Here is a 26,829-nt window from a genome sequence, read left to right on the forward strand (position 1 = left end):
AGGTTTGATCTCATGAGCTCAGAACTGTGCCGCAAACGCTCTAACCACTGCCCCACCATGCTTCCCAGTAACTGTTGTCTGACTACCAAACTGGTAACACATACATTTTGGTGTAAGGGTCACAAAGCTTGGGTAACACCTTTGCCCTTTTGAAAGTTCTTCTCCACTAAAGCGCACCGCCTCACTCGGAGATATAGGGTGCGGATTAGCGGGTTGGACGCGAAGGCGTCTGGACAGAGTTAATGGGATCACACGAGGAAGAGGAGGGATATCGGGGCCGGTTAATGTTTAATCCCGCACCTCTCCATCACCTCGCCTCCTGCCTGCAGCTCCTGCGCATCTGATAATCCCCGCGCCGCCTCCTCGTATCATCGTAGTGCAAGTGTAAATATTTAATTGGCTGCAGCACCCCGTTTTTAACTATGCGGGTACGTGTCGCTCTGCTTTCTGAAAAAAATACGTTGGACACCGTTACTTTGTCTTAAATTGAATTCATTTGCAGTAGAGGTGAGGTTTAGATTAGATTGAGACAGAAACCGGTTCGGGAAAGGAAGGTCTTTTTACATTTGGGTATTTTTTGTGTTAGAATCAAGTGCAAGCCAAAATCTGTAAGCTTTTGCTGTTGGCACGGTGCTTAAATAGTCAAGTCAAGTTTATTTGTATACCCCTTAATCTTAAAGAGTCTCAAAGGGCTGCACAGATCAAAGATTATTGCGAACTACAGACCATTATGACACCATCACCTCATCTGAAACCTACATGAGGGCAAATAATACACATATTATCAACATAAAATATAGGTTATTCATAAGCTATAGAGTGGAAGTGTGTTTAAAGCTGAGATTTAAACAGTTCCAATGAGTTTGCTGATCAAATCTCAGGGGGAAGAGCATTCCAAAGCACCGGGGCCCGGATGGAGAACGCTCTCGAACCTGTGGACCTCTTCTTGGCTCTTGGGATCACTAGTAGACCAGCGTTTTCAGAGCAAAGGCCCTGGACCGGAACATAGGGGGAAATTAAATCTGAAAGATATGAGGGCGCAAGTCTATGCATGATTTTGTATACTACCAACAGAACCTTAAAATCACATCTTAAGCTAACATGGAGCCAATGCATGTTCGCTAAAATCGGGGTGATGTGATCAAACTTTCTTGTCTTAGTTAAAAGCCTCGCTGCAGCATTTTGTACCAGCTGAAGGCTCTTGATTATAAATACTGGGTTCCTGATTAGAGTTATTATAATCTGTCATGCTCTCTGATACCTGAATGTGAATAATTGACTTCATAGTATGTATATATATTAGGAGTAGGTTCCTGAATAGTAAATTATCAGAGGAAATATGCCAATATCTCCTCATTGTTTTCACTAATTGTGTTCTGATAAAAGTGAGTACTGTAGTCCCTTTTTAGAAATAAAAAACAAAGCTACAAATTCCTACTTTTGCAAATGAATTGCTTGACACCCAAATCTTGCATAAGCAATTAAGATAATTATTTTTAGAGAACAAACACATCAAGGGCATACAATGATCGGACAGCCTTTGCTGTCGACACAGTCCTTACTTACTGGGTTCCTGATTAGAGTCAGGTGCAGGTGATGAGGAATAGGTGTGGAGTCCTCCAATTTGTTCGGCTGTAGGCGACCTCGTGACAACCTGGATCATTATTTTTAATTTTCAGCGGAATAATTGATTATGTTATTTGGTATCGAATTATGACAAGTTTTCTTTATAGTACTGTATATCTGAACTAAATTAGTGTTAGGTTCTGGAATTATGAAGCAAAAAATATATTGTTAGTTCCTAGCAGAGAGGTTATAGTTGTCAGATTTTGTTTGGATGACGACTAGACTGAAGGCTCAAATTGCTACTATTTTAAACGCACCAGTAAGAGACATTGTCTCAATGTTTTATTTTTTCTGGACAAACCTTTAAAACCACAAATGGTATTAATTGTATTTTTTCTTAATAATTGCTCGCCATCCATACCTGGTATAAACGATTAAGATCAATATTTTTTTTAAAGATCAGAAACATCAAGGGCAAAAACAGCTTTTGCTGTTGACTCAGTCTTTAACACTTTGTTTCTGAATAAAGTCAGGTGCCGGTGATGTGGAAGAATTGTGGGGTCTGTTGGCGCTCTCTGGAGAATGGTGGCGTGCTGGATCCAAATCAAGTTCAATATTTTTTTCAGAGAAAAATATATTATGACATGAAGTTTATTTTGGATACCTGAGTATAAATAATTTACTTTCTGATGCATTCAAACATTAGTGGTAGACTCCTGAGTTATAAATTATTAGCGGAAATATTTTGCTATCATCTCTGTGGAGAGTTCATTGCTTTCACAGATCGTTTTCAGATGAAGTGAAAGCACAAATTCTTCCTTTTACAAATGCAAAGCAGGGCATTCTTTAAGTCTAAAGCCACAGCTGGCATTAATTTTATAATGAATTGCTCGCCACACATACTTTGTATAAGCAGTTAAGCTCACTAATTTAAGAGATCAGAAACATCAAGGGCAAACAACGATCAGACGGCTTTTGCTGTCGGCACAGTCGTTAAACACCAGGCTCCAAATTAGAGTGAAGTGTGCATGATGAAAAAGTACAGTAGATGTTGAATCATCAGTTTGTCTGTCTGTGCGTGCCTTCTAGAGAACGGTGGCATCCTGGATCTTAACAATAAGATCATTGTTTTTGAGAAATACTTGTTCAAAATGGTATGTTATCTGATACCTGAATATGAATAATTTACTTCATCATGTACCGGTATATGAATATTAAGGGTAGGTTCCTAAATTATAAATCACAAAAGGAAATATCTTGTTAGCTCCTCTGCGGAGAGTTCATTTTCATAGATTATGTTCAGATGAAGTGACTTAAGCTACTAATTCCTACTTTTACAGACGCACCGGAAAGCGTGACATTTTTTCATTTTTCTGGACGGACCTATAAAAGCACTGCTGGCATGAATTGCATTTTTTTAATTAAGTGCTCATTATCCAAATGTTGCATAAGGAATTAAGATAATTATTTTTAATTTTCAATAATTATTAGAACATTATTTTGTGTTATCGGATACCTGGCGATGAATTATTCACTTTATAATATGAATATTAGGGGTAGGTTCCTGAATTATATATTAGTATAGGAAATATGTCATTAGCTCCTCTGGTTTCCACAGATAGTGTTCAGATATAGGCGAGTGGCTAGCTTTTTGGAACTCAAAACAAAGCCTCACATTTCTATTTTGGCAAAAGCACCGGAAAGTCAGATATTATTTTAATCCCTACATTACTGTAAACTGAATTAAAAGCTCATCCTGCATTATTTGCATTATTTTAATCAATGCTCACTACCCAAATGATGCATAAACAACTAAGTGTTATGATTTGGCGTGGCGTAGAGACATTCATTAAATGACAAGAGCTTATTTGGGGCCAAAGGTAATTAACAAAAGGTGATCCGAACATAGTAGCAGGGAGAGAACCCCTAAAAAAAACATCATCCAACATCAGACAACAGGTATACTCAGGCAGGAGAAAATATGGGGTTCTTGATTAGAGTCAAAACCACAACTGTCATTAATTGTATTTTTTAATTAATTAGTATTCACAAAAACGTTGCATAGGCAATTAAGATCGCTGTGTTGCCCTAAATGCATTTTTTTCTTTAATACATAATTTACTGTGTTTGAGAAAAAGCACAAGGCTAAAAACAGATGTAATTAATGAGGACATATTCGACACAGATATTTTGTATTTATTTAAGCTGTGTGTTAGAAAATATAGCAAAATAATTGCGGGTATCCAGCTTCACCTCCGTTTCCGCAATCGTGTTGCTAACAGTACACTCATATGCTATGGCTGACCTGACAGTTGCAGTCCAATCAATCTCCATCCATGTTAAAGGTTTGACGAGGCAATGCTGTAAGTTTGTAAAATTACTTGTATAATGTATACAACTATGTTTGTAGTTTTTCGGACAGATGTAGAGATCATGCACTTCATTTACTGTATTGTATTGTTGCAGGTTATTTTTTTTTTGTGATGCATGTTTGGAATCTGAATGAGAGACAGACAGAGAGAGAGAGAGAGAGAGAGAGAGAGAGAGAGAGAGAGAGAGAGAGAGAGAGAGAGAGAGAGAGAGAGAGAAAGAGACGAGAGAGAGGCAGACAGACAGACAGTCAATATTGTTCCCTGTAGTGTTCAAAATAAAAATGCTTTTAAATAAAGTAAATTAATCCTACTGTTCCAAAATATACCTGTCATTTGGCCATTTTTTATGTAACAGTTACGGTATCCAATTAAATTGTTTTTGTTTCCTGATTACGTTACAAGGGTTCCGTTACTCCCCAAGCCTGAATATATATGAACGTTAAGGGTAAGTTCCTGAACTGTAAATTTATAAGTGTAAATTTGTTATAAACTTCTCATCGTTTTCACAGATTGTTTTTAGATAAAAGTGAACAAACATCTTTTGGGGAAGCAAAAATGAAGCCACAAATTCCTACGTTTCCAATGAAGCGCGACATCATTTTCATCTTAAAAGTGACACTGTTTAATATTTGACCTGTAGATGTCGCCCTATTGTGTAGTGAGACCAAAACTGATTTCTATGCACAAAAGCACAAAGAAGAATCCAAACAACGGAGAGTCAAAGTAACCTATATGCACAATTTTTCTCCTCGGGGGCCTTTCGAAGGGTTTTTTGTTTTTCTGGGGACCCGCAGCAGATGATGATGTCATGTAAAATAAATATACATTTCTTGACCTATAAGTATTTACAAAATGCATGTTTATATGATAGTCCATTTGTTTTTGATTACCATTTGAATCAATGTTCCATGCATCCATCCATTCTCTGCACTGCTTATCCTCAGTAGGGTCGCAGGGGCGCTGGTGTCACAGTTGCCATGGCGCCCAATTGGCACCAGCTGCGCTTCGTTGACAAATTGGCTTCCCGTCTATTTAAGCTCAGTGCTCTCGCTCAACCTTTGTCAGTCCGTCAACGAACCTCTTCCCCGCAAGACGTGGGTTTTGACTCGGTCCTGTTCTCTGTTGATATTTCCTGTCCGGTATTGTTCCTGTTTATTTTGTCCTGTTTAATTTCAATATCCTGTTTCCATAACAATCTTGTCTGTCCCGTCCTGTCCCGTCCTGTCCTGTACCGACCCCATCTGTCGGATATCTGCTCGGGCAATTGGTGTCGATCTCGTCGGTCTCTGGCTTCCTGTGTTTCCATGCTAGACCGCTGGCTAACGTGCAAGACTCCCCATTTCCCGTAAAATAAAAGCTTGTGTGAGAACGTCATGCATTTGAGTCCTAATCCTGTTCCGGTTCATGACAGCTGGAGCAAATCCCAGCGATCTTCAGGCAGTGGGCAGAGGACACCCTGAACCGGTTGCCAGACAGTCACAGGGCATGAATCAATGTTGTTTTTTTAAATAAATTAAGTTTTTTTTTACCTCTATGACGCACTAAATGATATACAATGTCCCTTTGGGTTTCTGGACACACCTCTTAGACCACACCCAGGCATTAAAACGCATTCATAACATTTTTTTTTAATTATAACCCCTTCTGTTCCCCAGCTGAAAGCGGATCATACATTCAAAGGAAGTCTTACTGTTTTTTTTTCTATGTGAGTGAGTGTGATTGTCAAGGGCAATGCAAAATAGATGAGCAGCACAAAGGAAGACGGCAGGGCGAAAGGCGTACAGCTCAATAAGAGCGCCGCTCACGAGTGTCTGCAGGCAGCGAGTGCAATTACAAACACGGCGCATGTAAAAGTCAAGAGAATACAAATCACATAATAGACGCCCGGCTTAGGAGCCGGTGTGACACGTCGGCACGACCGCCGATAGAAAATGTTCCAGTTGAAAGCTATCACGAGGTCGTCTGCACAAAAAAAACTGCAAGATGACAAAAAAGGTTACCGTGCGACGCGTCCTTTCGATATTTTTTGCTCATAAAGGATGACCTAACAAGCGGAGAATGTAGGTGGGTTGTTCGAGGTGGATGAAGGTCTGGTTTAAGTGGAACAGCAGGTCATCGCAAGGACAAGTATGAATTTGCATTTGCGTGGAATATTACGAAAATACAGTAGACCCTCAGGACAAAAGATTGATCCTTTCTAAGGTATGGATCGTAAAGTGAAACGGCATCCAGAAAGTATTCACAGCATATACAGTGCATCCGGAAAGTATTCACAGCGCTTCGCTTTTTCCACATTTTATTATGTTACAACCTCATTCCAAATTGTATTAATTTAATCTCTTATTTCAAAATTCTACACAAAATACTCCATTATGACAATGTACTTTTTTGGAATTTATTAAAAAAAGAAAACTATGAAATCACATTTACATAAGTATTCACAGCCTTTGCCATGAAGCTCAAAATTGAGCTCAGGTGCATCTTTTTTCCACTGATCATCCCTGAGATCTTTCTACAGCTTAATTGGAGTCCACCTGCAGTAAATTCAGTTGATTGGACATAATTTGGAAAGGCACACACCTGTCTATATAAGGTCCCACAGTTGAGTGTGCATGTCAGAGCACAAACACCAAGCATGAAGTCAAAAGAACTGTCTGTAGACCTGCGAGACAGGACTGTCTTGAGGCACAAATCTGGGGAAGGATACAGAAAAATTTCTGCTGCTTTGAAGGTCCCAATGAGCACAGTGGCCTCCATTATTCGTAAATGGAAGACATTTGGAACCACCAGGACTCTTCCTAGAGCTGGCCGGCCTTCTAAACTGAGCGATCGGGGAAGAAGGGCCTTAGTCAGGGAGGTGACCAAGAACCCAATGGTCACTCCGTCAGAGCTCCAGCGTTCCTCTGTGGAGAGAGGAGAGCCTTGCAGAAGGACAACCATCTCTGCAGCAATCCACCAATCAGGCCTGTATGGTAGAGTGGCCAGACGCAAGCCACTCCTTAGTAAAAGGAACATGGAAGCCCGTCTGGAATTTGCCAAAAAGCGGCGGGGGTCACTACCGGGCCGCGCGACGGAGCGAGTTCGGCGGACGCGGCGGGAAATAAGGCGGCGGGCGTGATCAGGCTACCCCCGGAACTAGGGGGAGCCCGCTTGTCCAACGACCCCAGTAGCGCGGCCCTACGACAGGCGGCCGTTCGCGCGCGGCGGGCGAAAGGCGGCGGACGTGCGCGGGACCCCCGTAACTGTGTCGGTGTCGTGCGTATCGCGCCCGAAAGTACCCGCGCTGCGGGTTAGGGGCTCGCTCGCGGGAGCGCCCGAACGGCACCCGCGGTAAAAACCCTGTCGTGAATTTGTCTCCGATCGTCCCAGGCGGACGTAAAATCGCCCAGCTGTACGACTCTTAGCAGTGGATCACTCGGCTCGTGCGTCGATGAAGAACGCAGCCAGCTTCAAGAACTAATGTGAATAGATTCTGATTATAGATCTTTAATATTTTGGAACAATGGGTTTTTTGTGATTAGTCGTCTTATTGTGTTTCAAGTTGTGAAAAATGGGGTAGGCAACTTAATGGCTGGGCAGGCAACTTTTCACAGTTGTCCGCCCTTTTGTCCAGTAACTTTTTGTCATGAGTTTCAGACCCAGGTAATACACATTGAATTATATTATACAAATAGTAAAGTAAAGGAAAGATGAAGTTTTATTTATCTCTAGTGTGACAAAGCTTGAGCTGGGCAACTGGAGTAGCGTATAAGTAGATGCAAAGGCTGGGCTGGGGGGAGATGACGACGGCATCTTGAAAATAAAATGGAGTTTAAAACTTTTACTTGTGAAAATCCTCATGACGTACTTTCCTCGCCTCCTTACCTTTCTCAATAGTACCAATCCTGGATTGCTGACTTACAGAGGATTGCAATTTGTGAGCCTTCTTCATATCTCTTGATAATCACAAGCTTCATTTCCATGGTTGTCGTGTTTTTTCTTACCCATTAGTATCAATCCATGCTTTGGGACTATTAGTGAATCTGTTGGCCTAGAGAGGGATTGGTACCATCAGGCTATACTTGCTGAAGACACACCACATAAACTGGTGTCCTTACGGCTCTAATGGTTAACCAATTAACCAACATTCCAGTGAACGACGTTATTGTTTCTGACAGTCAAAAGCGGTGCATTACTTTTGCTGCAGAACGACAACGGTGGTGTGTTGCGGCACCTGATGCTGTTTTTAGCTGCGTGGCTTTCCTCTCTTTTCAGATCATGTCACCACCAGATACTTGGATACCCATTACGAATATAATAATTACTAATGCGCTGAAAGAAAAGGCGGATTGGTTAAAGCGGCATCCGACTCATGTCATTTGTGAACAAAAATGCTCTCTGAGCTGTCTCTTGGAAGTGGGAGCCGGCTACCCACCAATCAAAAGCCGGTCCGATGCTATTTTTGTCTTGTGGTTGGTCAAAATGCATTTTTTTTCAGGGATTCTGTGCCTTTGACTTTGAAATCTGAAAAATGGTTTTGTATTTTATTTTCCCAAAGCGCTTTACATTGTGCTTCACATTTCCCAATAGCAGCCGTGCAGCCATGTAAGGTGCTAACCTGCTTATTGGGGGTATTAGGGGTTCAGTGTCTTACCCAAGGACACTTCGACATGTAACACGGAGGAGCCGGGATTCGAACTGCGATCTCTTGATCTCAAGACGAGCGCTCTATCTCCTGAGCCACTGCCGCCCCTAATGTTAATGTTTAAGTGTCAATTCCGCTTTAATTTCCCCTCATAATAATAAGCAATAAATTGTAGTATATAGATTAAACAACAAAACCAACCTGAACGGCCATTTGGGAGCCGAAAGAGCCGTCTCTTTTTATTGAGCCGAAAAAGACAATTTTCTGAAAAGAATCGGAATTCCCATCTCCACAATGGATCATTCGAGTTAGATTTAATTTATTAAAGTCACTTTACACTGTTTACTGCTGATTGTCATTTTACTATATCGTTTACTGTTTTTTTTTGTTGCTCTTCAAGTGTAGGATAAATCAGTTGCTGATGAGGTGCAATAAATATTACAAGGTTCGATAACACAATTACCTGTCTGTTCTTCTCTATTCAGCTGACACAAATACTGCTTGGAAAATTTTGAATTATTTGCTATACAACAAGTTTTTTTTTTTTTTTAAGTAACAAAAAGTTACTTTCCCTGGTAACCTTTTACTATAGGGTAACTCCGTTTCTAGCTCTTACTTTTCGGAAGAAGTAGTGAGTAACTATAACTAATTTTTTTGAAAGTAATGTGCCCAACACTGATCGGTGACTCGCAAAATTTTAAGGAAGCACACAGGATTCTGAACTAAACAAGGAGAAAAGCATTGCAGGTGGCAGTTAAGTTAATAGCATATCCGGATTTTCATGATGCTGTGACACACACCAATTGCACACAAGTATTTAATATGACGTTGACCAATAGCAGATGGGCTCCTTCGAGATTTAACTCGCACAGTCGAATAATTATGTCGAATAATTTGCTGTTGACTTTGTATAAAGAGGAAAATGACCTAAAAATGCATTCCATTCCATTCCAACCTATGAAGTGAAAACATCATAAGATAAAATATTAATATCAAGGAAAAAATATATACATTCATTTTCTTTGCTGGGAGGTGACTTGAGCTGCTACAGTGGAGTTTGTTGGTGCGTGCAAAGGGGGAGTCAAATTGAAATAAAATTCCATTTGTGAGCATTGTGTAGACATCTTTGCCTAAACTGATTTTTTTCGGGGGTTAATAATTTTTGTCGATTGGTTATGGCCATATTCCTTAGCATAAGTGTGTTCACACACTCGTATTTCTTTAAAGTCAAAAGCCTGTTCATCTTGTTATCAACCTCTATCATGTTCGTTCACCATCACTGCAAATTTTTGGACCCATAGCTTAACACCTTAGTTTGTGATGCAATATTTTAAACTAAACAAAAAGAGAGAAATGCTGCAGCATTAAGGTAATCAATGATGGTGAAACCAACAGCAGACCAGCTTCTTAGAGACATAAGAGGAACTTGAGTCTCACAGTCATACTGTATGCACGAAACCGAAAAAAGTTAGAATTTGTGCGTTTTATAGGGTGTGCAAAATAATTTGTTTTTTATGTTGTGTGATGGTGCAATATATAAGACATTCATCCGTCCATCCATCTTCTGCACCGCTTATTCTTACTAGCTACCTGCTATCTTCAGGCAGACGACCCCCTAAACAGATCTTAACACCGATATTTTAATAAAATCAATATCTAAAATGAAAATATCTTATGATCTGAGCCTGCAAATCATATCTAAAGTTTAGTTTTCTTAGATATTAAACACAATTACCCCATACCTATCATCATATTGTCTGTCTTCATGTGCTGATGCACCAATGGTGTTTAAATATTTCTCTAAAATCTGGCGCATTCCCCTTTGATCTATAGTCAGAAGTAAAAAAAAAAAAAAAACTCCCAAACAAATTATTATATCCCACCTAGGTGGTGATTTCTTCTCATCTCATCTCTCATGTCATTAGCTGCACCGCTTATCCTCAGTAGGGTCGCGGGGGTAATGGAGCCCGTCCCAGCAATCATCGGGCAGTGGGCAGGGGACACCCTGAACTAGTTGCCAGCCAATCGCACGGCACACAGGGACAGACAACTCGCTCGCTCATTCACACCTAGGAACAATTTGGACCGGCCAATCCACCTGAAATGCATGTCTTTGGAATGTGGAATGTGGAATGTTTCATGCATTTTTCTATTCAACTGTGTTCCCCACAGAACAGCACAACGTCTACATACAGAGCCTAAAACGTCCCAAAATCGGGAAAAGATACCGTAACATTCGGCCGCACCCATATAAACTGCATGTGCCCTCAATAAAATGTGCTGTATTTACGAAGAAAGACGGTACACAGAAAGAACATTAATAATATACGGTACCTTAACCCCATAGTGATTCGACGGCCCGCCGGTGAGCCGCTGGGCTTTTAATAAAAAAATATGTGTATGTATGAGGTCACCAGTCACTGAAATACGTAATGCCACATATCATTGGAAAGTGCAAACAAACCTATGAGATTCAAGATATGAGGACAATTTTAAATTGTACTTATCAGAGAAAAATAACGATCAGTCTGAAACAATGTACCTCAAAATTGATAAAGCCAAGGTAACTGCATATTACATCGCCCTGACTTCTTCTTTAAATATCCACGAAAATGGCTTTGTTACATCAAGGACGGGCAGCACAGCGACACAGTGGTTAGCGCGTGTGCTTTGCGACCCTTACACCGAAATATATGTGTTACTAGTTTGGTAATCAGACAACAGTTACTGGGCAGCACGGCAGCGCAGTGGTTAGCACGTGTGCGGCACAGCTTTGAGGTCATGAGATCGAACCTCCTGTGTGGAGTTTGCATGTTCTCCCCCGTGCTTGCACATTCCAAAGAAAATACATAAGGGTAATTGGCCTGTCCAAATTGTCCTTAGGTGTGAATGAGCGAGTGAGTTGTCTATCTCTGTGTGCCCTGCGAATGGCTGGCAACCAGTTCAGGGTGTGACCTGCCCACTGCCCGAGGATGGCTGGGATGGGCTCCAGCACCCTAGCGACCATACTGAGGATAAGCGGTGCATATAATGGATGGATGGATGGATACATCAAGGACAATCCATAGAATCCAACCATGCAAAATATTTTATAAATAGAAATCCGCCTTAAATATTTCTGCTTCGTTGGACGTTGCTTCTTTTAATCCTTTTGTTTCGCCACATTATTTCAGTTTACGGATAAACGACTCGTAAAATTATTCCCAATATGGTAGTTAGCACTCCCCTTTTGATCGACACCTTTTCTATGATGCGGGTCTGTTCATGCACTAAGCACAAAGTTACTTTAAACTTCTTCCACACATATATTCCACCTCTTTCACTCTTACCTTTACAGCTCAGGTGCCCCTGGAGGCCGTTCGAAAAAAAAATGTATGAATTAGCCGCATGATTGCATAAGCCGCAGGGTTGAAAGCTTGGGGAAAAAATTGCTTCTTACTGTCTGAATTTTACGGTAAATTAATCGACGTGTGCCGCTCTTCGGTTTCAAATAGTTCTCACCAAAACAAAGTGTTGCTCTTGCTGCAACTGTGGAGAGGATTCAACCCTGCTGCTTTTCGGTTGCCAATATTGAGCATGACGAGAATGCAACACATTGTGTGTGTGTGTGTGTGTGTGTGTGTGTGTGTGTGTCTGTGTGTGATGACACGGTGGTTGTGTTAGGTTTGCACTGTTGCACGGTTTTGGCGTGCTGGGTGCCAATCGAGCTGTGAAAATAGCAATTGAGTAGGGAAATGGGGAATAGCACCTTGCCACCATGTAACCTGGGCGTGCATGTGTCATTCATTCAAAGTGTGGGTTTGTGTGTGTTTTGTGTGTCGACACGGCTGAACAAACCCGACCGCTTCCCATCTTGGTATGCAAGCTATCCGTGAAAGCGTGTCACATGCGTATCCAAGCCCCCAGTTCTCAAAGCGAATAGAATTAACCCAAATAAAGCAGGAGAGCGTAGCTGGGAAAACACATGAAAAGGATTGATCAGTGACTCACACACACACACACACAAATGCACAAAACAAAATTAACTCATAAATAAAGCAAAGTTTGTCACACTCTTTGAACAATGCCAAGTATGCGTCATTTTCATTTTGTATTGTATAAATAAGCTTATTTTTAATACCTTAGCAGTCAATTGTTTGACAATGTTGTAGTAAGCATGTCAGGCCAGTAGTTGGCAGTGTTAATCATTTTACTTCCTTAAAGGTGACCATTGACAGCTGATTTCCAATGCCAACAGTGTGGTACTGATCAATGGTACCAGTTGAGCATGGTTTTAAACCACAGTCTATATTCAACATCTTCCTGGAACGGATAATAGCCCAAGCTGTAGAGCAACATGAAAGTAAAGTCAGCGTTGGGGGACACAATGTCAATAACCTCCGTTCCATTGATGATATTTCTGGATTGGCAAAAGAGAACAACAGTAGCTCAGAGATCAGGTCAATCCTGGACAAAGCATGAATCCATTATGGGATGGAAAACAGCACAGAAAAACAAAAGTAATGACCTACAATCCCCAAGGTATCACCAATAACATTACCATCAACCACCAAAAGTTTGTACCTGAAACCAAATTTAAATACCTTGGAGCTGTCAGAATGAGAAAAAAACGGCCAGGATAACTCGAACCACAGCCACTCTTGTCCGACTTAAACCTATTTGTAAGAACATTGCAGTGAAATCAAAGATCCGACTCATGCAAGCACTAGCTTTTTTTCATTTTGATCTCCGCTTACGAAAAATTAAGTCTCACAGCAAAATTGGAAAAGAAAATCCAGGCCATGGAGATGCGATGCTACGATAATAGAATAGAATATACCTTAATTGTCATTGTTACAAAATGGGTTGAACATATTGTGACAACGAAATTGGACGTGGCACTCCAGGTTCACATTTAACAGTGAGGATAAAAGAAAACAAAGAAGATAAAGGAACAAAGAAGATAAAGGTTATAATTCACACAATATTTACACAAGAAGTGTGGGCATATAGGATGTTACATACAGTTTTGGGATAGTATTAGTGCAATATGCGTTGTGCAAAATGAGCATAGGCATGAATACAATTTTACATCTGTATGAGGTAGTGTGTTTGCAAGAGTTTCAGTTTTTTGTGCGGTGTGTGTTAAGGGTGGTAATGGCTCTGGGGAAGAAACTATCTCTGAGTCTGTTTGTTTTTGTTTTGTGTGACCTGTAGCGTCTGCCGAAAGGCAGCAGGTCAAAGAGGTGGTGGCCAGGGTGAGAAAAGTCCTTGATGTTTTCTGCTCTGCTGAGGTAGCGAGAGCAAGCAATGTCCTCCAGACTGGGTAGAGAGCAACCAACGATTCTCTGGGCTGTGTTGATGACCCTCTGAAGTGTTTTCCTGTCTGCTGCCATGCACCCAGCATGCCACTCCGTAATGCAGTATGTCAGAATGCTCTCCACTGTGGCTCTGTAAAAGGACACCAGCGGCTGCTGTTTCAGATGATTTTTCCTGAGCACTCTCGGGAAATGGAGTCACTGCTGGGCCTTCCCTACCACCGCTCTGGTGTTTGCAGACCAGGAGAGGAAACTTCTAAGCTTCAGTTACTTAACCCATGTGACGAATGAAATGGTCCGCAACACCATCCTCCTGGCACATTAGACCCTACAAAGAACCGTTGTCAACTGTGCACAGACGGAAACTTCAGTGATTTGGTCACATCACAAGATCATCAGGACCTGCCAAGATAATTCTCCAGGGCCCAGTCCAAGGGGGCTGGGGGAGAGGAAGACCGAAAAAGAACTGGGCCGACAACATCCAGGAATGGACTGGTGCCAACTTGCCACGACCCCAAAAAAAGGCCAGGGACCGTCATCAGTGGAAAAGGCTGTCTAGAGTTGCGTCCCCATCTTTACCCCGACAACCAATGCGGTTAAGTGATCCGTCAACAGTGGACCAAGATATATTTCTAATTTTTCTAAAGTTAGAAGTATAGTTTGTTGTGTGTTAGTTATTAATTTTATTAATTTCCTTTTTTGGAGCTGAATCTGCTCATTATCGTTTTGTTTTTGTTTTGTTTTGTGTGTAGTATGTCTCATGGCTAAAAAGCTTCAATTGAAAAGCAAAAAGATACTAAATATAAAATGTTACATTTAGCATTTTTGAAGTGTCACGCTAGCTCAGCTTCACAATTAGCATTCAGCAACTGCCTCTGAATAAACATGGTGTAACTCAAGCTAGAAAACGCCTATATTATTTCAATAAAAAGAAAAAATGTGTCAGCCGCTTGGAGAGCACTAGAATGACTTCCTTCTGCTTTCCAGAAAGATGAATTTACAAAAGTTCATGGCTGTGAGCGTGTCAAGCTAGCTCGGCTACACAATTAGCCAGTGTTCGCTTAGAGAGGCGCTAGTGTGGCTTCCTCCTACTTTAATGAAGATTGTTTGAGTTTAAATGTTAGCCTTACAATTGAACCACATTTTATGTATTTTCACTTCAAATGTTAGTGTCAGCATTTTAACTGCTTTTTCTTTGGGTTTGTTTTACTGTACTTTGAAAATGTTGGTATTAGCATTTTGGCCCTCTCAAGCTATCTTAGCTACACAATTCTCATTCTGCGTCTGCCTCTGAATAAACATGGTGTCGCTCAATCAAGCCAGCTAACGCCTTTGTTTATTTTGATGAAAAGAAAAACGTACCCACATTTGACTTCATTTCCCACCCGCTTAGTGACGTACTAGTGCGGCTTTCTCCTCCTGCCTTCCATAAAAACGAATTTAAGAAAGCTTACGGCTGCGACCTGCCCGCATATTGAGGTCAGAGCTAGCTAGCAAGTTAGCAGGCAGTATCAGGTATACAGAAAATGTCTGGAGTGGCCCACGGGCATGTACAAGGGAGGTCTTTGGTTATCTTTATTTGCACTCGAGGGGGATAAAATATTTAGGGGAGGGGGCTTCCTGCCAGAGTCCGACACAATTCACATTTCCTCTTTAACTAATGTGTCATTGCTATTTATGGTGGAATTGTGTGCGTGCGTTCCTTCTGTTAGCTTGCCTTCATTTCACGGTCCGGCACCTCCGCGTGAATCCTTTTCCTCGGGCTCATTATCGCCGCTGCCCAACGAAACATCCTGGCAGAATGCAGAAAGAGTTCGGGACAAAAATGATTATTCCACACAAGTTTGGGGTCAGCGGCGACATTGTGACTTTTTTTTTGATAGGAGCATTCATTACTTTGATGTCGCGCTTAAATAAGAAAGCGCAGGAGATTTTTAAAAGAGCGCTGACTGGATGGTTTTTGGGGTGAGTTTGTTTACATGACTTTTTAGGTTTTAAAGTGACAGTATTAGATCATATGTGAAACTAAATGTCAAAAATAGTTCATTCCGGACAAACACTAAACAAAAATTGTATCACATAGAACTCAGTTTGACTGCTAGCCGAACCATACGGACATTATAGAGCTAGCAGGACCACGTTGGAAGTTTTGATCATTTCTCAGATTTTTGGGTACTACTGTATACTGTTTACTTGTTCGCTCAGTTTTAAGGTGACAGTATTGGGAGAAAACTTGAAAGACAATCTCATTAATAGCTTCTTCTGGACAAACACTAAACAAAGTTTGTATCAAACCACACAGTTTGACTAAAATCTGCTAGCCAAACCACACGAACATCAGTAAAACTAGGTGTTAGGCAGGACGGAAGGAAAACTGAGATCACTTGCACTCGTTTCTTGGTTTTTATTGGAAGGAAGGAATGACAAGGCGTGATTCTTCGATCCGTTGTTTGACGGATTGACGAGGCTTAACAGGAATGGTCGTGGACAGGCGTAATCGTCGCGTTGTTGGTCGGGGCTGGAGAAGAAGGACGTCATCGTGTTCGGAAGAGTGATCAGGAGTCAGGCGGGCAGGGCAGGTCGTAGGCAAATTCGGAAACAGCTTTTTTTTCCGTCTTCGCAACATTGCTAAAATTCGCCCTATGCTGTCTCAGTCGGATACTGGGATTATAATTCATGCGTTTGTTACCTCCCGTCTCGATTACTGTAATGCACCACTCTCCGGTCTCCCAAAGTCCAAAATCAAGAGCCTTCAGCTGGGTAAAAATGCTGCAGCGAGGCTTTTAACTAAGACAAGAAAGTTTGATCACATTTCCACAATTTTAGCTGACCTGCAATGGCTTCCTGTTAGCTTAAGTTGTGATTTCAAGGTTCTGTGGGTAGTATACAAAATGCATGGACTTGCTCCCTCATATCTTTCAGATTTAATTTTAACCTATGTACTGGTTACTCTGAAAATGCTGGGAAATACATGTGTGTTTTAAGCCTAGATTTAAACAGTTCCACTGAGGTTGCAGATCAAATCTTAGGGGGGAAGAGCATTCCACAGCACCGGTGCCCGAATGGAGAACGCTCTCGAACCTGTGGATCTCTTCTTGGCTCTTGGGATCACTAGTAGACCAGCGTTTTTAGAGCAAAGGCCCTGGACCGGAACATAGGGGGAAATTAAATCTGAAAGATATGAGGAAGCACATCCATGCATGATTTTGTTTAACACCAATAAAACCTTAAAATCACATCTTAAGCTAACAGGGAGCCAATGCAGGTTAGTTAAAATCAGGGTAACGTGATCAAAATTTCTTGTCTTCGTTAAAAGCCTCGCTGCAGCATTTAATTCATAAAATAAGCAAAACGTTTTGCCAATAAAGCCATTTCATTTTCTATGTATTTTAGGAGAATGAGAGGTGTAGTTCTAGTGCTGAGCAAGGTTTAAAAAATATATAATATTTACATATTCGAATGTACACAAAATTTTTGTAAGCTCTCTGTTGCATTGTTTCCCTCTATTGCCCTCTACTGGCCTGGCATGTACACTGCAGCAATTTTCATTCTCATCACCCTTCTCCTTTGGCTCCAACATCTGTCTGACCATCTGTCTCAGCGTTCGAATCCTCACCGGCTTCTCCTTGTCATCTGTTGTTTGGCAGGCTCGGGCGTCGGAGGAGCAGAATTTGGGCACCTGCCGGACAATATTACGGTTCTAGAAGGCGAGAGTGTCACTTTGAGGTGAGTCCTGATCCTTTTGCACCTGCGCACCATAATTACATTCCCAAAACCTGTTTGCATTTACCAACGCACCTGGCGCAAAAAACGTCGCCAGATCGCATTTAAACACGTCGGTCGATATTCTTCGCTTCTGTCGAGCCCAAAATAAACAAGACGAGCATTTATCTCTCCAGAGTGTATAAACACTGTCTGGAAGTCTGTGACTTGTTTTTTTTTACGCAGAAGGGATTCAAGTGATTCTTGCTTGGATAATGTAATCCTTAAAAGTTTACTACCATCTGATTCTCCCCTTAAAATAAATTTACAGCCTAGTGAAAAATGATTTTTGATGTCTATGGCGGTCTTTGAAAATAAATGTTCCAAAAGGCTTTAAAAATCAAGGAGCCCAAATGCCCCAAAACATGCTGGAAGAAATAAGAGGGCAAAATTGTGATTAAATGTAATTATACTGAGCGGTAAAATTGAGCTCTATCTGTAATACCACCTTTTGTCACTAGTTGGCAGACATTAAACTACCGGTACGATGCAAACAAATACATTTTAAACCGAGGTATTGGGAATATTATTGCTTGATTATATTTTGGAAATTATGATTTTCTTTTGGATGGTGTTTATTGGGTAGTTTTTTTGCTGCTTTGTTATGTTTTTTGTTTGGTTTGCTAGTTTTTTAATTCTTTTAAATTTTGTTTTGAATTGTGTTTTAGTTTTTTGTTTTAAGTTCTGTTTTAAGTTTTGTTTTAGGTTTTATTATCCGTTTTTGTTGGTTTTGTTTTTTGTTTTAGATTTTGTGGTTGATTTATGTTTTGTTTTGTGGGGCATTTTGGATTTTGGATTGTTTTTTTTGGGGGGGGTTTTTTTTGTTCTTTTGTGGTTTTATTTTTGTTTTTGGGTTGTTTCGAGTTTTGTTTTGTTTTTGCATTGGTTTGTTTTTTGTACTTTTTTAGTTGTTTTTGTTTTTCTTTTTTTGGGGGGGTATTATATTCTTTTGTCCTGTCATCTGTCCTGTCCGGGCTCGATTTCGTCTTCCCCTGGCTTCCTGTTTTCCCGCGCCTAACTTCTCTGTCTCACTTCTTCTACCCAGCGATCGCCGAATCACTGGCGTTTGTGTTCCAGCGCTTGACTGTCCCGTTTCCGTAAAATAAAGCTTACGTGTCCGGGTCCCCCATCTGTTCAGGTTCTGACACTATCATTGAATATTCCTTTTTATACAGGAGAGTGATTTGTACTGTAAAGAAAAAATATAAGGTCAGTTTGCTCTTTGTTTTTTTTTTATGCTGAACACAAAAATAAGACACTGTAAGAACAGATTCTTACAGCCAGTTATTAATATTCTAACTGTTAAATTTAAGTATTTCAGTATTTTAGTCATGCTGTTATGTGTCTGGTTTGGATTACAAAGCGCTCACAAAGAGTGTCATTTCAAAGGTCCACGGAATCAATATCGGCTCGATCTCAGATCTTTAACATCTCCGATCAAGGTAACCTCAAGCTATCACATTTCCCAAAGCCCAAATTTTTGTTTCATTTATTTTTTCTAAACAATCCATGTCACCTATTTTCTCTGTTTACAACTCAGCAGCGTGTTGGATGTAAACACTGCATGGCTGGCTCTTCGGAGACATGTTTAACGATTCCAACCAAGACTTTTGTTATTTGTTCTTTTTAAATGTCTGCAAAACCTTTTTGTCTTTTGATTCTGTGTGTGAGCCTCTCTATCGGAATTCAAGGCAAGGTCGAAGCAAGATGGGTGAACATCTCCCACTATCTGGGTCAGAACTGTTTTCGAGTTTGCTTCTTTTTTTTACTGAGGGTTAGGAAAGTATTATTTGCCGCAAATGACTCCCAGTGTAACATTTCTCATCAAGACTCAATGACTTCACAAGCAGCAATAAAACAGCCGATTGTATAATCAGACTCACCGGACAGCCCGCGGCTGACAAACCAAACACAAAAGCGCTTTATAAATAAACTTCCACCTAAATGTAAATTTGGGTCTTTTTTTAACAACTTTCTCTTCCTGCTTACTCCAGACGATGATTTTTTGATGCAGGCCACTAAGGCAAAAAAGACACATTTGATGTTATTGCGCTTCTTATTTCCTCTGGGCGCCGAGCAGAAGCGGCGGTGAGGGCAGCAAACCTGATTAAGTTTAAGATTAGATTAACACGCAATTTCTGCACAGATGTTTGTCAGTTTAGGGGGGAATTTGTGTTGCCAAATGGAAGAAAACGTCAACTTACAGGGAAAATGATGATTATTAAGCGCCACCTAGTGGCAGTGTTCCCTTTAAGCTGCGCGCGTGCGCAATTGCGCACTGCTCGCAAATTCTCTGCACACGAGAAAATCTAGCAGGCGCACAAAAATGAGGGCTCAGAATTACTAGTTAAGAAGTGACTTTAGTCAAAGTTACAGTGCATGAAGGTAAAAATACACGGGTTCCCCTAACATTGTGTCCTAAATGCGGTATTTTGAAGTCGAGTCAGAGTAGAACGAAGTTGAGTAAAGTTAGTAGAGTTGGTCGGGAACCGGCTTCTTTGGCTCGGCTCACTAAAAGGAACCGGCTCTTCCGGGTCCTAAACGGCTCTTCAGGTTGTTTTTGCTTCTTTAATCCCAACATGACCAAATATTATGTAAAACTATGCACAAAATGACTTAAAAGAAGGGGGGAATAGAACAAAAAAAATAGCAAAATGAAAAAGTAGTGAAAAGCTGAGAAAAAAAGAAACAAAAGGAAGAGAAAAAAAGAAGGAAAAATTTAGAAAAAGCCAGAAAAAAAGAAAATAAAGAAATGTAGGAAAAAAGTAAACAGACCAAAAAGTAACAGCTTGGAAAAAATAAACACAATGAGATTTTTTTTTAAAGGAATTTTTAAAAAAGTAGAAAAAAAACACGGAAAAAAAGAAGAAAAAGTTTGTGTTGCATTCAAATAATTTCCAATTATATCAAGTGAATCTTGTTGCCAACATTGTACTTCCACTAAAAAATGTGATTAAGTACAGTTCTGTATCTTACAACTGACTAAATAAGCCCCCCAAAATGTTAATATTATGTGACAAAATATATCAGGAAATAAAAAGAAATGGATATCTTGTGAAAGAATTGTAAGAACAAACGACGTTTGTAGGCCGTACAACCTTTGCAATCGTACATGAGTCCATTCATTCAAAAGAGAAATATAATTTTGCATTGCCGGAAACTCAGCAAAATGTAACTTGATGTCAAGTTTTGGACATGTTTGATAATTAATTATCTTGCCACACTTGGGATCATGGTTGCTCACTGTTGTTTCAAGCGTTGCTCACCGACTTTGTGTGAACGCTCAGACCCGTGGAAAATTAGAGGGAACATTGCCTAGTGGTGTAAAAAAACGTAATTAATTTAAAAGAAATGTTGAAAGAGCCGCATTGAACCAAAAAAAACAAATTCAATTGTGTTTGGAGCCATAAAAAAGTAAAAGCCTTCTATAAGCCTTATAATGAATGCAACACATGCTATATGTTTCTATGTTAGCTATATTAAAATACGGTCGAAATGACTAAGTTGAATGCATTGGTTCGTGTGGAGAATGATGCACTACGTGACCATTCTGTTGTAGGTTACTGCCTCAAGTTGATCTTAATTGCAATGTTAATAAACTGTAATAAAGTGATGGAATAAAGAAATGCTATTTTTAATGTCATTTTTATTTTGAGGACTCAAAAAAACAACAACGAATTGGAACGTGCATAGCATGCCCATTATTTGGGCAAGGAAAATAGTGCAGGATAAAAAGTAAAACAGTAGCCTTTTGTAAAATTAAAGTAAATAAAATAAAACTATTGTTTTGATTTGATTCCTGTGAAAATGCCAAACAACTGTATTTGTAGTATACTGCCTCCAGAGGCCAATGTGTGAACCCCTGAAGCATTCTATCTCATTCCACTCTTCCTTTTAAAAAAGTATAACAGTGGAGTGTTCCATTTGACTTACAATATTCTATATATTTAGTGTCTCGTGGGCAGTGGATTGTTGTTTTTTGTTTTTTTCTTTTTTTTCAAAAGCCAATGAACACTTGAACAGAAAGTCACGTGTCACTGTACAATTTTTGGATCAAATACAATTTTTTCTTAATACATAGTCGTTTATCCATCCATTATCTGCACCGCTTATCCTCAGTAAGGTTGCAGGGGTGCTGGAGCCCATCCCAGCTATCTTCGGGCAGAAGGCAGAGGACACCCTGAACTGGTTGCCAGCCAGTTGCAGGGCACATGGGGACAGACAATTCGTTCGCTCAATTACACCTAGGGACAATTTGAACCGAACAATTAACCTAACATGCATGTTTTTGGAATGTGGGAGGAAACCGGAGTGCCCGGAGGAAACCCACGCAAGTATGGGGAGAACATGCAAACTCCACACAGGAGGTTTAATATCATGACCTCAGAACTGTGCCGCACACGTGCTAACCACTGCGCCGCCGTGCTGCCCCCATTGTCGTTTAGTAATCATTTTATTTTCCTTTAACTCTTCAATACGGGTTCACAATGTAACATATTTGGGAGGAGTTACGAAAAATACAGTTTGTAAAACACTGGAAAAGTTCAGGAGGTCTATAATAAATCGACAGGAGATCAGGAACATCAAGGGCGAACACTGATCCAACAGCTTTTGTCTTTGGCACAGTCCTAAATGCACATGATGTGGGTTTGTTTGAGGGCCTATTTTTTGTTCAAATACCGAAATAAAAATGACTTTAATATTCGGGTTGAATAGCGATTTGTTCAAACGCAGTCGTTCAAGTACTGAGGTATCACTTCATTTGTATTTAACTGCCCCTCGGTCACCACATTTCTACTCTAATATTAAACTAAATACGACATTGTAGTGTACTATTTTACTTTGAATATTCCATTGTTTTGTGGGCAGTGGATTGATTTAATTGCATTTTTGTTTTTCATTTTAACAGTTAATGAATATTCGAACAGAGTCAAGTGCTACCGCACAAGTGGCCGAAATTACTTCAACACTCCACTTGGAAGCCCGAATATGAGTCGGCGTAGCGACTGAATCATTTTAATGCATGTTACTTGTTTAACACACAGTCCAAAGAAACAAGGGCGAAGTTCAGGAAGTCCATAGTATATTTACAGCAAATCAAGTGCAAATAAACAATTCAACAACTTGTGATGTCTACACAGTACTTGAGTACACACGTTTGGCTGTGTTCTGGTTTGAGAGGAACTATTTTTTTTTTCACATAGCGATGTGAAAAATACTTGAACTTTTGGGTCGAATACAGATTTGTTTGAGTACAGCATCTGCTTTTGACTACCCCTTTTTGAACATGTTATGTAACATTATTTTGTTGTTGACTCATTGTTTTTGTCCTGTTTTTATTTTAATGTTCGAAATAAAGTTTTCATTCATTCATAGAGTCCTTTGAGTACCTCGGTATCACTGTAACTGTATTATACTGCCCCCGGTGGCCAATTTGTGAACACCTGAGGCATTCATTTTCTATTCTAACTCTGAATAAAATATGACTGTGTAGTGTGCTGTTTTACATAAAATATTCCAAACATATTTGGTGTCCTGTGGTCAGTAAATCCGTTTAATTGGATTTTTTGTTTTTCATTTCAACAGCTAATTAATATTTTAACAGAAAGTCAAGTGCCACCCGCACAAGTGGCCGATATTACGTCAATACTCTTCTCGGAAGGCCGATTTCGAGTTAGTGTAGCGGCTGAATTATTTTAATGCATGGAAATGAAATCTTCAAATGACACAGTCTAAAAAACACAGGCAAAGTTCAAGAAGTCCATAATAAATTGACAGCATATCAAGAAAATCAAGGGCAAACAACAATCCAACAGCTTTTGCTGTCAACGCAGTCCTTAAAAATAAGTGTTCGGCTGTGTTTTGGGTTTGTTTTTGGACATATTTTTTGTTTGGATACCAAGTAAAAAAATAGCAGGTGTTTTATGGGCAGCGGATTGGTTTACTTGCATTGTTTGTTTTTCATTTAAACAGCTAATGAATATTCGAATAGAGATTCAAGTGCCACCGTACAAATGGACGAGATTACCTTAGTTCCACTTGAAAGACTAATTCAGAGTCTGCGTAGCGGTTGAATCATTTTAATGCACCGAATGTTACTCGTCGGTGTTGCGTGAGGCGAATAAAGGATACTCTTCAATAGACAAGCAGAGGCGGCCCAAAGATTCTCTGACGTGAATCATGCGCTATTCACGGACCATTCTTTATTGTTGTTTTCTCAGACCAACAAGAACACTTTGAGCGAGGTTCTTCATGTCGGAAAACACTCGTGGGGGGGTTACGCGGTCGATGTGCGTCAGTGTCATCGGTCGGACGCCGACGCAAAGCGAGAACAGCTCAAGGCCAGCGAGAAGCGCTGTGAGTTTTTGTGTTTATTTAACGAAAGAGAACGGCTCGGCGAGACTGTTCAAACAGAGCAGGTGGGAAGAAGCGGCAAATGAGGCTTGGGGAAAACACTACTCACCTCTGACGACGAAAGGTTGGTGAAAAACAAGAACAGAAGAAAGATATCGTCCCCTTTGAGGCGCTAATTATGTTAAGTGAAATCTTCTGGTGAAAAACTGCTGCTGGGAGAGTGGCGACAAGAAAGTTATAGGTATTTTGGTTTTGGTGTTAACAGATTTTCTGGGGTAAAAGTCACACTACCCTTAAACCCGGAGGTGGGTAGTACATTTACTCTGGTATGTTTTGGGAAATTTTGTACTTCTAGGACTATTTTTAATTCCCTATATTTTTACTTGAGTACATTTGTGAAGAAAAAAACTGTACTTTTACACCGCTACATTAGCCAACATTGAACTTGTTACTTCGTTACTTAATAAATCCCCTCCACATAAGTACGTGTCTGTCTGTCTCCGCTAAGGCAGAACTCTGCCCGGCTCTACCATGTTTAATCAATCAATTGTAGCAGCCTCGTCACATGACCATAATCAACTTCAGCGGGGGAAGTTTTATTTACGGAAAACTTCGCCTAGCAATACCGACTATGAAAACACAGAAGAAGAGGAACACAAAAGCATGTTCCCTTTAGAAAGGGTGCCAAACACCAGCTACAATTTGCAATGTGTCCTTTGTTTGCCTTAACAAATGATGATTTCTGCATTTAAGAATTCAACATCGAACTTGAGGAAACTTGTATTGGTCAGTTTCCTAAATTCAAATTTTAACTTTATTTGGTTTTATTTAGTATGTATTACTTGCTTGTTTTATTCCAGTTTTATTCTTGTTTGATATTCTGTGTAAGCGGACTGGGTGTCCTGAAAGCTGCTTTGAAGTAATATGTGTTATAATTATCCTCAACCATCCAGCGTCTTTGATTGATTTGATTTATCTGATTTACAGTATACTATTTTCATTTCATTGTTTGTTAAAGCACTTTAATCAAGGTTGATTATTTTAATCTACTTTGAAATTAAATGTATTTTTTGTTGATTGGATGGACTTTGATAATTTAATGATCTGAATTGGTTGTTTAAAAAAATCAAGAAGTATGACGTTGCCACAGTTACTCAGTACATGAGTCAATTTTTCACCAAGTACTTTTTTACTTTTACTCAGGCAGGTATTTGGATGCCTACTTTTACTTCTACTTGAGTAATGTTATTCTGAAGGAACAGTACTTTTACTTGCGTAATATTTTTGGATACTCTACCCACCTCTACTTAAACCCTGTACAGCCAAGCGTTGCCATATGGCAACGTAACAGTTACCCCCCTCAAACCTGCCCAGATTGGCATGGGACATTTTGTGTTTCTAAGTCAAACCCTCTGGCCCTGTAGACACAAACCCGGCAAAACGTTTGAACCTCAACTTGCCTTTGATTTATTGGACTAGATTTGTCATATTCAGGTAGGTGAAAAGCCTTAAATATTTTGTTGTTGTTACAATATCCAGACCATTTGTATATTTAGTTTCCATGAAATGCATTCAACAAATGTTATCTGCCTATCATGTCAAATGTGCGAAGCAGAGAATAGAATGGCCAGACGGGTAGAATGCTTTTGAGACTCAATTTGAATAGTTCAGGTGGGGAAGATTTATGCAACTGTTGGAATCTGGGGTGTGCAAATAAGATTAGTACATTGGTATGCAAACTTATGTTTTACTGCTTCCGTTTCAGAATTCCATTAAAGAAGAGAGGTCATTGATTTAGTGTGCAGGATGTGATTCCATTCCATCCAAGATGGTGACAATGACTTTGAGATGGGGATAGACAGTAATGAGAGGGACGAGAATGCATTTTTGTTTGAAGTAGGTTGCTATATTTTTTAGTTTGTAATGATTTTGATTTTGTCTTTTTTATTTTGTTTATAGGTATATCAAATTATTCTGTTCTAGTTAGATGAACAAAACATCAAAGAGAAAACAGCCATCCTCTGGTGAGACACTATCCAAGAAGCCATGTGCAGGACCAAACAAGTCATGTGGACACACTCCATTGGATGTCCACTGAAAACAAGTATAGGATGCTGCAGGCTTTGTGGTAAAGTGTACACCAGCCTGCAGTGTAGCAAATGCCATGTTGTTTTAAATTGCCTTATAAGATGTCATGTGTGTTTTTGATGTTGGATATTATTAAATAAACTTCCACCAAAATTGGAATTCCTTCTTAATTCTGCCTTTTTTGGCCTGATGTGATTTATAATCCGGAGAATTTAAGGTCTGGAGAATATAGTACACGGAATGTTCAGAGCTATTCAATGTGAGCAAAGTCACACACTGCACATTAAGCCTATAGTCAAATTACTGCCAAACACATCCCAGCATTGCATTGTCAGTGGTTGCAACAGTGTCTGTTATTCGTGCCTTAATCTTATCCATGTCCCTTGGAATAGGGGCCATATTGACCAATCGTTTTACAAATCCACACACACAAAGAAATCCCATTGTGTGAGATCTCGGTGGCCAGGACATGAGATTGTCAGAATTCCGTCCAGACCATCGAATCCATCTGTCTACCAGTGTTGTGTTCAAAAACTGTCTAACCCTATCCGTTATGAATTTACCATGCCATTTTACGATGGACTCCCTTTCTGGTGGATCCTTTATGAATTTTCTGCTACAAGCACTTTGGACAAAAGTCCATGATTCCGTTTTTGCTAACTCAATCACACAAAACGCATTTTCTGGTTGATAGAACGTCATTAATTGGGATTGAAAAGAAATTTAAAACAATCAATAGACTTACAAAAAACTGAATTAGCACAAC

At 40.0% G+C, this 26,829-nt stretch overlaps 1 protein-coding gene and 1 pseudogene across 1 annotated transcript in view; both read left to right on the forward strand.

Moving 5' to 3' along the window:
* iglon5 (IgLON family member 5) overlaps positions 1 to 26,829 on the forward strand; it is a 266,748-nt gene that overhangs the window by 192,292 nt on the left and 47,627 nt on the right. Inside the window, exon 2 of the mRNA XM_088327027.1 lies at positions 17,507 to 17,585. Within this exon, the coding sequence (XP_088183153.1) occupies positions 17,507 to 17,585 (79 nt within the window). The remainder of the gene's footprint in view (positions 1 to 17,506; positions 17,586 to 26,829) is intronic.
* LOC148372334 (5.8S ribosomal RNA) lies at positions 7,334 to 7,477 on the forward strand (annotated as a pseudogene).

This window comes from Urocampus carinirostris, chromosome 2 (genome assembly GCF_059441175.1).
Source record: "Urocampus carinirostris isolate Australia breed hairy pipefish chromosome 2, RoL_Ucar_1.0, whole genome shotgun sequence".
In the NCBI taxonomy this organism is placed as follows: Eukaryota; Metazoa; Chordata; class Actinopteri; order Syngnathiformes; family Syngnathidae; genus Urocampus; species Urocampus carinirostris.